This window comes from Lissotriton helveticus, chromosome 9 (assembly GCF_964261635.1).
Source record: "Lissotriton helveticus chromosome 9, aLisHel1.1, whole genome shotgun sequence".
Classification (NCBI taxonomy): Eukaryota; Metazoa; Chordata; class Amphibia; order Caudata; family Salamandridae; genus Lissotriton; species Lissotriton helveticus.
The window spans coordinates 127,841,041-127,858,573 of record NC_136070.1 but is presented as its reverse complement, the minus strand read 5'-3'; the positions used below and the strand labels follow the sequence as shown (position 1 = coordinate 127,858,573).

The following is a 17,533-nucleotide window of genomic DNA, read 5'->3' as shown; positions in this document are numbered from 1 at the left end:
GTTCCTGGTAATGTAATGTAATGTAATGTAATGTAATGTATGTATACTTGTAAAGCGCACTGTTACCTCGTTACGTGGTGTCCTGGCGCTGTATACCGCTGGGGAACCCGTCCTGGCTTTCCCTGTGAGAGGGCACCCCAAGGTGAAGCCAGGCATCCCCGGCGTTGCTGGGGCCGTTGTGGAGATTAAGCAAGCTATTGCCCAGAGTTGCAGAGTGGGACCCATGGTTAGCGTAGGCACCTAAGCGAGAATTATCGAGTCCGCGGACATTGACCCAAGTAAGTACACTTTTCTACTCGACCTAACCTCAATTGAACTTGACCCACAAATTATCACCTGGCACTGAAAAGGCAGATATCACTCGCCAGGCGAGTCAAGTAGGCCTGAAAACTGGCTCGCCCTTGAAGAAATATACTCGCATTTGCAAGCGATCTAGTACATTTGTCGAGCCCTGCATAGCCTGGGGTCCAGACACTGCACATCATCTGCTTCCTTTAGAGCTGCTGCATTTTTGGGGGATTCGGAGAATGTTTAGGTTAGATCAGCAGAGGGAGCAACTAGGGTTCTGGTTTTGTATTTTGTTGATGAGCTATTTTCTAGGTTTGTCATGGGTGTATTGAAGCTGAATCAGTAGGCGGGTGCTTTTGATGTTAGTGTAAAGCCGGTACAGTAACTTTAGGGTCATTGAGATAGTGCTCAACTCTTCTTACCAGTTGATGGGGGTCAATGTCTAGGCAGGCAGAAGTTGAGTGAGTTGGCTTACGTGAAATAAGTCAATAAAACATGGCATATGTTGTTCATGGAAACACAAAGGATGATTTCTGGCAAAGAGACATCTGACTGTATAATAACAGGCTCTTGGAGGAGGGCAGATCCTCGTGTGGCCTGGTGAGAGTGGTATGCTATTGCTCTTTTTATCTTCATATAGGAGTTCTCCATTGATTGTGGTGTTCTACTTTTTATTCTTGGCCATTATGATAACTACTGTATTATTTTACAGCAGTTGTGCATTTCAGCTTGCATTTCATGAGGCAGAACTAATCTAATACTAGCAGCTCTAATGACAAAATGTAGTATAAATAGACTAATTTTCCTGTAGCTTGCACATGTAATCAGAAACTGTCCCAGGGAAAACACTGACAGTCTGCTATGATATTCTGCCATTAATGCAGTGAATCAAGGAGGCATCCACTGTAAAGTGTATCATAATGTGTTTGAGCTACCTGCAGTTTCAAATGAATGTCTTTTTAACTTCATTATTCCTTTCTCTGTGTCTTCCTAGTGTTAGAGATAGACTTCACAGAGCTGGCTCTGGAGGAGATCATTGGCATTGGAGGATTTGGGAAAGTCTACCGTGCCGTTTGGAGAGGCGCAGAGGTTGCGGTGAAGGCAGCCAGGCAGGACCCGGATGAAGACATTAGCCAGACCATTGAGAATGTCCGACAGGAGGCGAAGCTCTTTGCAATGTTGCAGCACCCCAATATCATCGCGTTGAGGGGGGTGTGCCTCAAGGAACCCAATCTCTGCTTAATCATGGAGTTTGCCCGAGGAGGGTCACTAAACAGGGTGCTGTCGGGGAAGCGGATACCTCCGGATGTGCTGGTGAACTGGGCTGTGCAGATTGCCAGTGGGATGCATTATCTACACGAGGAAGCAATAGTTCCCATCATCCACCGGGATCTCAAGTCAAGCAACAGTAAGTAATGTAATATGCTGTGGAAAGATGAGGTTTCTTTCACTGCTTCAATGCCATGTGTCTCAGAAAGCAGAGTACCCTACAGATATTTGTAAAATTGCCATCGTCCTTGCACCTTTTTTATTTGGTACCCATGACAATGCACTCCTCATCTACCATTATGCACTGTCCTTTTCTGATCCTCATGTAATGGGAAGATAGTGATGTATGTGTGGAAATCCCAGCTCAATTTTCAACAGCTAGAAAGCAGTAGCATTCATGGTACACAGGAGCTTCAATAACCTTATGTAGTATTGATGGTGGCCGTGACCTGAATTTGTGGATGAAAAGATTGGCTAGAGTAGGGACTGTGCAAGACATTATGGAGCTGTTTGTGGGGCTCCCACAAGCAAAACAGAAACAACACAGGTGGTAGTTAAGAGCATCATTTTTTTATAATCTGAGAAGATGCAGCAGGAAATGACTTCCTGGTCCATACCGTATACCTCCCCAAGCTGACCACAGGCTCTTCTCTTTTTGCGAATACCTCATCAGAGTCCAAAATTAGTGGATTATTAGCAGTGAAAGGTGCACACAGGATAACATCCTAATGGTAGTAGAAACATACACGCATAACCTTCTCAGAACTCTTATTCATGGGCTAAACTCTGTGAGATAGGCATTTAACAAGCATAAAATGCTCACTGGATATGTACAGTGCTAAAGCATCTGAAATCTGAGCTTTTTTCCTCACATTTGACAAGGAATAACCTAAGACTAACGAGTGCTGCAGGCAAAATCTCATGGTTATTGTATAAAGTTCAAATTATTATAAATGGACTATCCTCCAGGGAGGAAGAAAATAAACAGATCTGTGTCGAATTAAAAGATGTATAGTCCTTTCTCATGAAAGGCAGAATGGAAACAGTTACTTTGGGCCCTATTATGATGTCAGTTGGTAAGCTTCTGACTGATCGTTAGAGGCTTACTTACCGACATCTTAGGTTTATATTCCGACCGCCAAATTATAATGTCGATGGTCTGAGTGTAAACCTGCTAGTCAAACCAACTGGGTTCCGACAGGCTCAAGGAGCCCGCCGGCTAGTCGGAAGCTGCACATAATCCCTAACGGACGGTGTTTCCACCGTCGAGATTATGATGTCAATTTCCGACAGCCTTCTAATGTTGGCCTTCCCGACATGGAAAGGCTGTCAGAGAGCGACTTTGGAAGCCCCTAACAGGGCTTCCTTCTCCCTGGCCTTACAGTTGAGGCCTTGGTGGACACCATACGTGCCCCTCTTCACATCCCTGCCCGCGTGGCAGGCACCGTAAGATGCCTGCCACACAGTACAGGGATGTGGAAAAACTTCAATTTTTCAATGGGAGCTTTTGCGGCAGTACGAAAAAGCTCTCATTGTAAAACGGAAGTTTGAGACCTCACCATATGCGGTAAGCCTAATGGCAGCCGTAGGGAACTCCGACTGACATCGTAATGAGCCCCTATGTTGGAGACAAGTAAAGGATGGGACTTTATGCCTAGTCCTGCATTTATATGACTTGTATACACCAGATAGATTGGCAAAGACTTCTTTGCAAGATATTTTGCACCTTATAAGTAGAAGGTGAATTTATAGCTAGAATTCATTTGAAAACTTTATACCTTGATACACAAAGACTGAGTACATCCTCATCAACGAAAGATCCTTTGAGTCCCCCATCAAGGAACAGCTCAATAGTATGAACATATACAGCTTCTCTCTGTGGCCATATTGAAAAAAAGAGCAAACAGCATGATTCCAGCTAACATCACTAGGTAAAATGAAGCCTTTCCAATCTCCATGCCCCTGTTTTATCAATCATCAAAGTAATATACAACTCCTTGGATCTATCAAAGACCTCAGTAACACAAATGAAACCATCCCACTGTCTATTTCTTCCTCTCAGATCCTGATGGTTGGTTAAAGGACCAGAGGCCATTGCCCCACAGATCTATAAACAACTAAAACCCTTAATTTTGCCTGTACAAACTCAACTGGGTAGTCCCACTCTGTCCTATAATATGTGCCATATGCTTTTCAGCTGCAAATAAACTCGGTTGCCTTCACATCTCTATGCCATATTTTATTATTTATTTTATTTTATTTAAAAAGTTTTATATAGCGCTGGCTAGACCCGAAGGTATCAGAGCGCTTTACATGAGAATCAACAATGTATCAGAAAAAGATCAACAATTATACGATACATCAAAAAAATAGGCAATACATTGGGAGAGGAGGGAAAGGAGAGAGAAAAGTAGTGGAGGGGGCAGGGGAGGTGAGAAAGGGAGGATAAGGGAAGAGACAACTAGGAGAGACGAAAGGAAGTCTGTCTAAAGACCGACTGGGTAGATGACGACCAAGGAGGGAGTCGACTGCCCATCTCCCCTATAGCTAAACCAGGTAGCTCCATCAGGCATCATACAAAATAGTTCAGTCTCAATACATTGAGAGAGGAGAGAAGGAGAGACATAAATAGAGGGAGGATGCGGGAAGAGACAACAGGAGAGACGAAAGGAAGTCTGCCTAAAGACGTCCAAGGAGTGAATCTCCGACCTGTCTCCCCATAGCACTGGCTAGACCCGGAGGTATCAGAGCACTTTACATGAGGTTCCAGAATGTTACAAAGTTACATCAGTTACATGTTACATTTGTTGCAAAAAACATTTAAAGAGCATAGAAGACGAGATAAAATGAGTGTAGAAGGGTAGGGGAGTAAGGTAAAAGGGTAGGAGGGAGAAGAAGTCTGCCCAATATAGGTTGTGTATGCTGCAATCTCTGATACTAGTACTCCTAAAATCCAAACCACTAGAATATCCTATACTGTCTTCACCCAGGTTTTCCCTAACAGTAAATGTTACTGAACAGTTCTGTCATAAGCCCTATAGCCATAAGACACCTTTTGGCTGGACACAATAGACTGTCTAGAACAAAATTGCTTACCTGTTTTCTGGGATATGTCACTCTGGTTAGCACCCATGCTGCTGCCTGGGGGGGCAGACCCCAATTCCCGGGAGTTGCATCCACCTGAGTGCACCCTGTGCTACTCCTGGTTGGATCTTTTTTTTTTTTTGCAGAGTTTTATATAGCCCGAACTAGACCCGAACCGAATCAGGTATCAGAGCGCTTTACATAGCACCAGTTACGTTACATGAGGACACACATTAATTTTTTTTAGGCATGGGGAGATTAAGTGATTTGCCCAGAATCACAGGAGGTTTTGGCGTCGTTACCGAGACTCAAACCAAGTTCCCCAGGTCCGAGGTCGAGCACCCTAGCCGTTAGGCCAACTCCTCTCCCCACAAGACGTATTTTGGGGAGACGTCAAAGACGTATTTATAATATTTAGGTAGGACCTGCACAGATCCCAAATGGACCCCTAGATTGATCTTTAGGTCTAACTACTAGCAGTACTTGAGAACTGTATCTCCCTTGGTGGCACCTCTACTATTCCTACAAAAAGTAATTATTGGCTATAGTATCTTGTATGTCATTGGAGCTGCATCTCCCTAGCTAGCATCGATGTCTTTCCTGGCTGCCTAGAATATAATTGCTACCTTGTCCTTGGGAGCTGCCCCTTTCTGGTTGGTATATCCGCCACTCCTTGGTGGCCCCTATAGGTTGTGTTTATATAAGTATCTGCATTTCCAAGAAGCTGTGTCTCCTTGACTGCGACCTAGACTACTCCCAGGTGGGTAGATTGTTGAGTAAAAGTATGAGCATTTCTTAGGAGTTGTGTGTCCTTGAGTAACACATACACTGCTTTGGGGTTGCCTTCTTAGACTATATACAATATTGTTGTTTGCTTGTTCTCCGGAGCAGAGCATCCCAGGACCCACCGTATGCCACTGCTGGGCTGACCTCACAGATTGTTTTGAAATCACATTTTACATCCTATTTGGAGCTGTACCTAGCTGGACAGCATTTACACCTATGTTGTCAGAACTAAATCTGTCCTAGATGGAACTCACACACTGAAGGAAATAATATTTCCAATTTGAAAGACGTTTTTTTGTTGTTTTCTAATTTGCAATACATCACTAGTCTGCAAACCCACAGCACTAATTTGAGAATTGCTCCTCCGTGTGACACCTGAATGGATAAATACGTAGAAACATATATACGTACAGAACTTACAAATCTGACCATACAGTCTGAAACTTCGCATCCTGCTGCAAAATGTAGCCAGGTCCGTATCTCATTGGTTTTACAGAAAGCAATTGAGGCGTATGTCCGAAGCATTTTTCCAGTCGTCAACAGGCCAAATCACAGAATCAGCCCATTGCAACCCAAAAAATGCTTTTTGGAATGTACAAAGCCCAAATACTATTCGGTAATTTAGGTTTTGTGATTCAGTATTTGGAAGGGGCATGTTTAGTATGTCTTTTCCAAATACCGAATCGCATTGGCATGTACAAATGTTTTGTGAACAAAATGCGGTTGCAAAATATTTGCACTTTACCACCAACTCAAAGTTGACGGTAACGCATGTCCAAAATGGAAGGGGTCCCCAGGGGACCCCTTTCCCTTTATGAATGTTGAGATTTTTTTTAATAACAGTCAGTGGTCACATAGACCCCTGCCTGCTCTTAAAAAATGAAAACAAAATGTTACATTTTTTTATTGTTAAAACGGATCTCGTGTTTAATTAAGGAAATCGGTTGCATTTCAACAACAAAAACAATCTTTATTAAAAACCAATCACAGACACAGCAGGCCACCCTCCCTGTGATGGGTGTGATTCCTAATGGGCTATACCTCATTAATATTCATGAGGTAAATTGATTTGAGACCCACTAGGAATAGCAAGTATGAAACAAAAAGTTTCATACGTACGAAATTGGGATTTCCAAATAGCGATTCGGATGAAATCGCTGTTTGAAAATCTCTATTCTTTAGTCCATAAATATGCCCAAAGGCACATCTAATTACCCATATTGAGCACCATCCCCCTAATCCTCTCTTTATGTGCAAATCTCCACCACTAATACTAGCTATCTTATCCCTTTAATCCAATCACATGCTCCCAAAACCTGGATTCGTCCCTGCCTTGTCTCTGTCATTACTCCTCCACTCACACTCCTTAAACTTGTTACCTCCAAATCCTGTCTTAACGTCACATTCCTCTATATCCTCTTCCCTTCCTCTTCCCCCTCAATATTTTTTCCATACACTCGCAACCATTCCCGTCTTGTTCATATCACACATCTACTGCCACTTCATCTTCTTCTCTGACTATCTTTATCTTTTCCTTCTCAACCTCTTTCCTTCACCTCCTCTTCAACCTAACCTCGATACAGTTTTGGTGCCCCTTTTTCCCCACCGCAAGTCCCCTCAAGTCTCTACCATGCTCAGCTCTCTCCTGTTCATCATGCAGCTCCTAACTCCTACTAATTACTCCTCCAGACTTATGCTATCTCCCACCAGATCAGTCATGTTTCTACCCACCCAAAGTACCTCTTTACCCACCACATTCGCATGCAATTGCCCATGACAGTTATTCTGACCTTCTGCATTTGCTATCGCTCTGCCCCCAGTACCCTGTTCTAACCATGTTAAATACCATTAATACTTGTTTGATCCCCATCCCTTAAAGAATTGCCCCACCACAAACATCCTTTCACACCCTTCCACTACCTTCCAATCTCTCATCGTCTGGACCCATGATTAAAACATAAGCCTGGATTTGGCCTTGTCATCATTGCAAACTCTTTTCCAATATGTACGATGTTCTAGGTGATCATAAACCTGAACAACTTACCCATACATGATGTTCTGGGTGACAATAAACATGAACTACATTTCAGTGTACTGGGGGCGTTGGAACTTCATTTATTCCTGAAACAAATCACACAACTGCAAATTAATCCTCCATAGTTAATCAATTGGAAATTCTGAGGGCCTTGCCATCAGTTACTGTCACTGCCTACCCTTCCTTAAACCACAGACCATAAATAAGTAATTAAATATATTTATTGTTATGTAACATTATTTATCACCTACTATAAAAACCAAAAATCGAAAACAATATAAAAAATCAAAATACTCTCAGTGTAAAATACAAAAGCAAGTTATTAGTGAAAGCCACTAAAGGGAGGCTATGTAGCATGGTTAGCAATGACTTAACAAACATTTTCAGGTATTTAGGGCCTCATTATGATGCCAGTCTGACCGAATGCGGTCTTCGTGAAATCTTTCCGATTGCCGCCGTATTACAATGCAACCGCAGCTACCATGGCGGTCGCAGCTATTGCAGAGCTCATATACCCTAATATGTGGCTGCAAATGTGTACAAAACTCAAAGAAAACATGCATAACATATATGTGGATATGCCTTGTGCAGCCCGTACCTCATTGCTTCATTGTGACAGAATGTGCATAGTCAGGTCAAGGGGGATACATACCGTAGAAAGACTTACCTGAATCGCGCTACCCACAGGATCATTGTCATCAGGGTTCAGCTTCCAGGTATAGAGGGGACTTGGAGAAAACGATCCATGGCAGAGACTGCTGGAGAGAAGTGGATTGGGGTGAGTATGCACCCTAAATCCTTCACTTCCGAGGACTGAAGGCAGGTGGTCGGACCACCATGGTCGGGTTGTCAGAAACCCACATCTTAATCCCTGTACAGCTCTGTGGATGCAGTTTGTCTCAGACCGCCATCTCGGTCAGAGAAAAGCTATTGGAGTCGGCGGTCGGTTTGGAGTAAACGATGTATGCATCGTAATCCAGCAGTCGGATGACTGCTTCCAAAGAGATCTTTGATGATCCGACCACCTCAAACAGGACAGCGAAGCTGGTGCGACCAGCATCATAGTTATGGGGCTGAAATTACTATTCCCCACTTCATTAAACATCACTCACAATATTTGAACTATGTGAGCACAAAGCGCCCAACATTAACACAAAATAGGGGGAGGCACTCCTCTGCAAGGCTGCAGAATCTATTAAGTTTACCTTATCTGCAAAAAGAGCTCCCAATATTGAAAAATTTCAGAATAAGAGAGTGAATTCAACGTGTATCTAAGAAATCACTGAAATGTTATTAAATGGATGTTGGACAAGTATCTAAACCCTTCAATATTTCAACACCAACTCATGTCTAAGAGTGACTTGTCCAACAGTGAAAAACTTGTCAAGGCAATACTACAGTTGTGAGTCTCCTAAAAGAGAGAGTCTGGTAAAGTCCAGTTCAGACTGGCTATTGGGTTGTGGCATTTCTTACCTCAATAAGAATAATTTTCATGTGAGTTGAGTTGCAAGGCTGTCAAGATACTGTTTATGAAAGAAATCTAAACACATAAATTCATAGACATTGCAAAAACACATGTAGCCATTTCATGGAAGTTCTTATAGGCCCCTGCTGTGAAAACGTGGCTGACAGAACTTAAAAAATGGGCTAATGCCATTATAGACAAAGCCACCAAAATTCAACCCCAAAAAGGGTAAAGGCACAGCACACAACACATTGGATACTATACAAATTATAATTGAGGCGAAAGTAGAAAAGTGTCTGCTGTGAACTCAAACAAGAGATAAATTCGCTTACTAATATAAAAATGAGTTAGACTTGTGAAAAACATGAGTGAGTAAATAGGCCCTAGTAAGGTAATGCACATGAAAATTCAAACTTGTATATGCACTAGGACAGGCCTCCTTAACGACAGATGGCTTACACCAATTACTGAAAGTATGAATAACTACAAGGAACCCACCCCACCTCACTTGATGGGACCACATTTAGGATGAATGTGTCTGATGGATACAGGACCTGATCCCCATATATGGTTATTTTGCTTACAGTTTAGAGTTTTATGTGTTAATGTGTTCTAAAAATGAGAGATGTGATATATATTAACCACATGGGTGGTGTTGCTAACTGAATAAATGTATGGCAAAGAGTATTTGAAAAGCTTGAAAAGATCAAATTTAAAAACATGTTTTCCAGGAAAAGAGCTGCACCATAAAACAGTGTCCAATTTACTTTAACTTTGTAAACATTTATAACATCACCCTTCCCTCTGCTACCAATGTGATAATTCAACCTTTGAACTCCTGTACTAATATGTGCAAATCCGCTGACCTTTAAAAGAAGCAATTGGCGATTCCTAGATGGTCTGTTATCGATTATAACTCCAAGTTAAGAACATTGAGTTATAATGTCAATTTATAAATTGTGTTGCTGGACCACTTAAACCTTGAGTTATCTGATGGGAAAAGGCTGGTGTTATTTTTTAGCTTATTGAGATATAGTTTATTGCACTGGGGATAGAGTTCAAGCCAGTTCAGCAATCCTTGTAAACCTTTTGAGGTCATCCACATCAGTCAATCACCTAATTATTGACCTAATGTGAACAAGTGACTCTTTACTTCAGTTATGACATGAGGAAGGTTTGACCTGCTGAACAAAATAACAAAGAAGCTAATATTCACTCCTATTTTAGCAATTTTGGGTTTAAAATCTTTGGAGAAAGACCCAGATCACTATTTATTTAAACTCTGATCCAAGTAACAGAATTAAACAGGATCCACAAGTTAAGCAGTCCATAATAAATGCCCCAGTCTGATACTTTGACCACATCTGACCCTGATCCACATGGTTAAAGGTGGTGAAGTAGTCCACATTGTAAGCAAATCATTTGTATGTGTACCTTTGGCCTTCAAGGCCATACAGGCCACAGAGGTATCTAGAGTTTAGTTTTGTTTCCTGGAAACCAGTTTGGGCTTTGGCAACTAGGCTACTTTCATGAGCCTAACCTTCTCATGCTGTTAATAAAATTTGGGCAAGCACGTTACCATCAGCATTTAAGAGTTCAGTTTGCCATTAACTGCCAGGGTCTGGTTTGGGTTCTTGGTTTTATGAATTGACTAGAGATTGAAACCATTCCAGCGAAGTGGAATAAGCTTGTAATTAATGACATTGATATATGGAGGCAACAAACTTTTTTTCCTTTAGGGTCCTTCTCGGTTAAAAAGATAGGTCAACCATTATAACAAGGTGCTCTCAAGTTTGTAAAAGACAATAAGTTTACAAACATTCTCTTCTGTAGCATTTATTGATGTTTTAATATTTTCCAAGCATCAATTACAGGGTCGATCCACCCCAAAGATTAATTGATTAATTTATGATCCTATTATTACAAGAAGTTTTTAATTTTCATAATGTAGGAGTTCTTAAAAGCATTTTTAGGTTCTCTTAATAAAGATTCAACTGCTTTGTGGTATTTGGGTTCATTCAAAAAATTGGGCAAATATAATTGTACATTCATGTGTGAACTAGTAGTCATCTTTAAGTATTCACTACTTTCTGTTTCACTTACGAAAATGTAAAGGTCCCCCACAGGGTGCTTATACCTCTACCTTGCTGTGATAGTTTAACTTAATAAGTCCAATTGTTTCTGGATGCGGTGATATAGCTACAAGTTCTCACTTTTGTGATGAAGAACATCATCCCAGCTAATTCATCAGGAGCTCACTATGACCATGTAATTTTCAATACTTACCATTGTCATTGCAACTCTTGGTGTGATACGCTATAGATAATACTTTTGGGACGATCTACAGCGTGATAGCCAAGACATGTATGAAAATACATTTTCTGAGTTAATGTGTAGTTCACTACTTCTCAATTTAATCTTTAGTAATTGCCTGAGCAAGTCTGTCAAATCTATAATTTAATAAAATAAATCAATTTTCATATAGGATTTTTTGCTATTTTTCCAGTTTAGCAAGTTTGCAAATGGAATGTGAATATTTGCTCAGGCCGATTCTGTACTTCAAAATCTTCTGATGCAACACCATGAAGAATTTGAGAGTTAAACTAAAACTGTTAACGTTACCGGGTTCCCAGTAGCAGTTCACCCACACATTATGTAATACGTCTTTTTAGTTTAGACTGTCTTTCAACATGGGAGTGCTTCTAACCAAACTAGGTGGTAAGCATACATGTATCACCAAGAGCTTTTGCTAAAGGAATGGTTATCCATAAAAGTTGTATTCAAGTGCCTGAATTGAGTTTTGACCACAGTGTAGGGAGTGTTTTTCGATGCCCAGTGCAGTAGACACAAAAATACTGAATCTACCACTAGGATGGCCTTTAGAGTTTCTTACAGATAATTGTAAAGTGAAGAATGGAAAGTGGCTCCTGCTAGCAACACTCTTGTAAGCATATAATTTGAAATCCCTCAAGAAAATGTCCTAAAATGCATCAAGACTACCCTGGGGTTGCTTGGCTCTGGCTATGTTCCAACAAATTATTTTTAGGTCACATTCCATGTTTTTTGTTTGCTTCAGTAGGGCTGTTCAAATATTAACATTGCTGTTAATGTGGACTTTACTTTTTCTATTGAAGGAGACATTGAATTGCCCTGTCTCTCCCTCTCAAGGCATAGTGATGCTATTAGCCTTGATTGCCACTTTTTGTCCATCTAACATCGTCCTGTTTAAAATCCAGATTCACCCTAAAGTTCATATCCTCTGGTCTAAATGAGTGTTCACAACTTTCAAAGTGATTTCCCTGCTCCACTAAGCAGCCATATTCCTATCTTTATTGTTAGTTTCATAATCATACACAGCATAATGTAACATAGTGGGATACATTTTCTTCCTCACTGTTTTTACCTCAATACCCATATCCTCTGAGATAAAGTTATACGCCCGTTTCTTTTTGGGTTAAAGAGGGTTACATGCTTGATACTATTAGGATCTTTAGAGGAGGTTTGTTCCAAGCCTTCCAAATGTCTTACTACTCCGAGTTATTAGCACTATCCAAAATATCTTGGGGGCCCACTAAGGTATAAAGTGGGATAACGTTTATTTAATTTAACTACAATTTATCTCAATAAAGAACTTTTAGTTTATTATTTTCCCCTATGCATATGATGGCATTAATTTAGGCTTAACCAGATAAAAAATAGATCTAATAACATTTTTTGGCCTTTGCTATTTAAAGGTGGTATGTATTGACCCAGAAGATCAGAATGATTGCTTAGAATACTTCATGAGGGCCATAGACAATTGTTTGATGTATCTGGTGTAACTGCCATATCCTGCGCACTGTATGTCAATAATGTTCAATTATTTTCAAAAGTCGACTAGGGAGGAGACATTTTAACAAATCAAAGAAAACTTTGACCTGTTGAAATTATGACGTAGTGGTTGGATTATCAGGTATGGGGTCTGGACTCCCATTAGGATTACTGTTATCTTCCCTAGCTATTGGGGGGGGAGGGGCAGTGAGATTGACCCCTGAAGAAACGGGATACCGATCACTGCATCAACATGTGGGTTCAGTTTAAACCCCATATTAGATTTATTCATGGTGGCATTATTTTAACTAATGTTATCTAAGGAACAGGAAGCCCCTTTACATCATATGATCCATACTGTTTTCTCCCTGAATAGGAGTATTTAACTTTCCAATTACCTAATTATTTCATAAGGGTTTAGACAAATGCTTATTAGTTTTGAGAACAAACTGGGACCAAAACTGGTTATATTGCAGGGGGTAACCTTTTTGTTTAAGCACTCCCAATCTTTAAAATGTTAATTGTTTTTCCTTAGTACAGGCTGTTATAAATCATGGTTTACCTGCATGCTTTGGCTAATTTTCCCCTGTTGGTCACTTGATACAGCAGATGTATCTGGACACACATGGGAATCATCACTTACCATAGATGTTTCAGGGCTTGAGAAGCCTTCCTGTAGAACACCCAAAATAATTCAGTTTTAGAAGCAATTGTTTTATAATGAATTACTGGTGAAATAACTTTGTTATTTGAATGGGTCACCAGGTTGCAACATTTATGTAAAAGTCAGATAGTCTCCAGAATATCATCTAATCTTGTATATTTACTATGTAAACAGAAATAGTAAAATACGGGCTATATTTGTAGTGAAACGATTTTTTTCTTTTGATAGCAGTTGTTTATTTGGTTGTGCTGGCAAAGGGTTAATTCATGATTGAATTATTGCCAGGCTTTAAGATAACTGGCACCCACCATGCTCTTTACATGTAATCATTTATTATTAAAATGTGTGCTTCTGCACTTCTTAATTTTTGCGACTTGGGGTTTTACATGGTACATCAGTGATTATTGCAGTATGTGATGCCCAGAGAGAAACAAGATGAATGGGTGATATCATTGTGACTTTGCAAAGACATGAAAATTGTGTATAACCCTGTAAACCTAATACATTTCTTACATTAAAACGAGAGTTTTCCAGTAAAAAGTATTTTAGCATATAGAGAATGGAGAGTAGTGTACTATACTTAGTCAGTAATTACCCAACAGAGGGTTAGCCTGTCTAGAAATAAACTCTTATGGTCTAAGCGGTCAGTACTCTGGTCTCAATATATCTTAATATGGTGGGATCTGCACCCAGGTAAATTGTTGCATCCCTGGTATCTTATCTTATGGATATATTAGTAGGTTCCTCGCCCACAGGTACCATCAGTGGCATGCTTCTTCATCGAATCCTCACCAACTGCACCTAGTGTGAGTGGGTGGGCTCAAGAGTTTGTAAGCGGAGCTCTTTGTCTAAGGGATAGATAACAAGTGCAAGTAAAAATCGCCTTCAGGATATTGTTTACTAGTAAGGTCCTTCGGCGAGAGTAAAAACAGTGAGATGTGTAACATCAATTGGTCGACATGTGTCAGCCTGTATCTAGTGCCACCAAGGGTCAATAGGCTTTCATCAGGACTGGGAATGTCCATAGTATCCCCACGATATATAGTTGGTAACTACCAACTCTGAGTATTAGTTTATACAAGCATCATAAATAGGGCTCCCAGGTTTATGGCATTTATTTCTTTGACATTTACGTCTGTATTTATCCATATTTATTTTTGGCTCATTTTTTCTGTATTCATCCATTTTTATTTAGTGTTTTCTGTATAAATGAAGCTGCAATGGGTATTTTTTCACATGAATTTAACTGATAAATGTATACTCTCATTTTAATGTCCAAAAGGTTTCAGCCTTATACAGTCCACTAGCGTTATCTGGAAACACTTGCATTGTAGAATACCATAAATAACTGTAGAGCTGCACTCAATTTAGCTTAATTAGGAAATCTATTGTCTTTTTTCATCTCACCTACGTCTCAATCTGTACACTTACTGACCTGGCACTCATTATTGACACTAGGAATATTCACCCAAAGAAAGACCAAGAGGATATTTTGATTATGGTGTTGCAAGGATAACTGGAGGGACTTTTTGTGAAGTTGGACTGTGGATCACAGAGGATTATTTTACCTATCGGTACATTGACGACGACTGTTTATTTGTTACGTTTTCTCTTGGATACATATTATGATGTGAACTTACAATGTGACGGAACATTGTACGTCAAGACGAGCCCTGAAGAAGTCTATTGCCTTGTACTGGCTAGACGAAACACGTGTTGGCTGTGTATATTGCTTGTGGATTGGAACATTTATTTCTTTGGCATTGGAACTGCAAATTGCCTTCAACTATTGGAATTAATAAACTATGAAGCTGTGCCTACTGAACCTGCAACTGAAGGAAGATACTTCTTTTCATTGAAAGTGTTTATTGACAATAGAGTGCTCGGAAGGACGTTTTTTTGTTCTAATTGATATTCCACCTGTGGGGATATACTTGGGGTTGTGGTAACCAACCCCTGATCTTCTTGGAGCACCACCTATGAACATTCCATTTGTTACTTTCCCTTTATTGATGTGCGCCTGTTCTTGCTTAACTGGTTACCAACTCTTGTGCACAATTGTATATCAGTTAGGGGGTAATTCTGACCCCTTGATATTGAATTGTCTCCTGCTCAGGCACACTTTGGTTGACATGTGTGACAGGGGCATGTAGAAACGTGAGTTTACCTGCCAAAAAGTCCGACACAAAATGGTTCATAAAAGCAAATCATATATTTGTAGACAGTGTTCAGCATGCACACAGAGGTGTGTATCAGAAATAAAGAATCACTAAAACCTACATATCATCTATTAAGTAGGGCTTCACACGGTAGTGGGGGTGGGCGCTCCTTGTAGTTCCACTCCTGGTGAATAAAAGTGATAGTAAACCTTGTTAAAAAAATATATATCCAGGGCACATGGTCTCCGGTTCCCTTTTAAATAGGAGTGCCCTCACAATTACCCATCAAGGGACCTAGGGCCTAATTACGAGTTGGCTCCATATCACAAGATTGTCATCAGAATACTCCTTCCATGTGGAGATGTTTCCCTGGTATGGATTTGTTTCATGTAGGATATTTTTCTTTTCCAGGTTGTAAACGTATAACCCAGCCACAGTAGGGGTGAAGGTTCTCCCCATGGATGTGCTGTGGGTTTGAAAAAAGTCTGTTCCCTCGAATCCAACAACATTTCTTGTAAGGGCTAAACAGGCTTGGTCCATCAAAAAGTTTTGGGGGGTGGCGTATAACCCCTCCACATTCTCAAGTATCTTGTTGATGACCTCTGGATTCTCTTATTTGGGAGGCTGGTATATAGACCTTCTACGTCTAAGCTTATTAAGAGCTCTTATTGGTCACTGAACTTGATGTCTTTGATTTGGGCCAATAAATCTTTCGTTCCCCTAATGTAGATATTCGTTTTCTGTAGTAGGGGTTTTAGACAGAAGTCCCAGAATTGTGACCGGGGTCCCAAAAGGGAACCTATCCCTGATACGATTGGCCTACCTGGAGGCGGATTGTGATTTTTGTGGATCTTGGGGAGCGTGTAAAATTATGGGGTTACTGGGTTAGTGTTCCTTAGAAATTCCACTTCGTGTTTACTGATCCACCCTTCGCATTCCTCTTCCTCTACCATGGAGTTAATCTTTATTTGATTGTAGTGGCAAAGGGGTAATTCATTATTTTCCATCTCATAGATAGAATTACTGCGAGACTTAGGATAACACCCACCCACCTTGCTTATTACATGTAAACATTTATTATTAAAATGTGCGCTTCTGCATTTCTTTATGTTTGGAACTTGGGGTTTACATGGTACACAATGATTATTACAGTATGTGATGCTCAGAGAGAAAAAAGATGAATGGGTGACATAATTGTGCCTTTGAAAAGACATGCAAATCGTGTATAGCCCCGTAGACCACGTGTATTTTTCAGATAACAATTTGAGTTTTCCTGTTAAAAGTGTTTTAGCATATAGAGAATGGAGAGTAGTGTAGTATACTAAGCCAGTCAGTCTATGTTGTGTCACTGGTGAGTGATTATGTGATAACATTCTGCCATTCAGCTACTGCACAAAGTAGCATTGATATCATATTGATATTTTGTTGATCTGAGGCCTATATGCAAAACAATCATATCCAAGTTTGAAATCTATTTGCTCACTAAAGAGAGTAATGTATGTGTCCCTAAAGGATAATTACATAGTCCCAATATATAAAGAAAAGTATCAGTGTTGAGCAAACGAAATTTGGCCTTGTCACTCATTCTTAAAATGTTGTATAAAAACACAATCTGAACGTACAGTGGCCATTGTTCAACTAATGTTCAACTTCATGTTCAACTTATGTCAATTTCATGTTCAACTTATGTCCAACTTATGTTCAACTCCATGTTCAACTTTATGTTCAACTTATGTCCAACTTCATGTTCTATTTATGTTCAACAACTTCACCTTAGCTGAGCCATAAAGTTTTAGACCATGATAATTATTTTCACATGCCAAGAGAGTACTCATCATGCACACGTTCCAAAACACAGGAGGTAATGATTATTTTAGGAGTCTGTGTGAGTACTCCGCAAATGTCTTTACACATCTTTAAAGTTGTGAGAAAAAGGAATAATCATTTGTCCCTGTACTGGCAATTTTATTCTG

General features: G+C 40.2%; 1 protein-coding gene across 1 annotated transcript in view; it reads left to right on the top strand.

Annotated features, from left to right (window-relative positions):
* Positions 1 to 17,533, top strand: part of MAP3K9 (mitogen-activated protein kinase kinase kinase 9) — a 349,830-nt gene that overhangs the window by 75,673 nt on the left and 256,624 nt on the right. Inside the window, exon 2 of the mRNA XM_078659615.1 lies at positions 1,283 to 1,696. Coding sequence (XP_078515741.1) covers positions 1,283 to 1,696 — 414 coding nt within the window. The remainder of the gene's footprint in view (positions 1 to 1,282; positions 1,697 to 17,533) is intronic.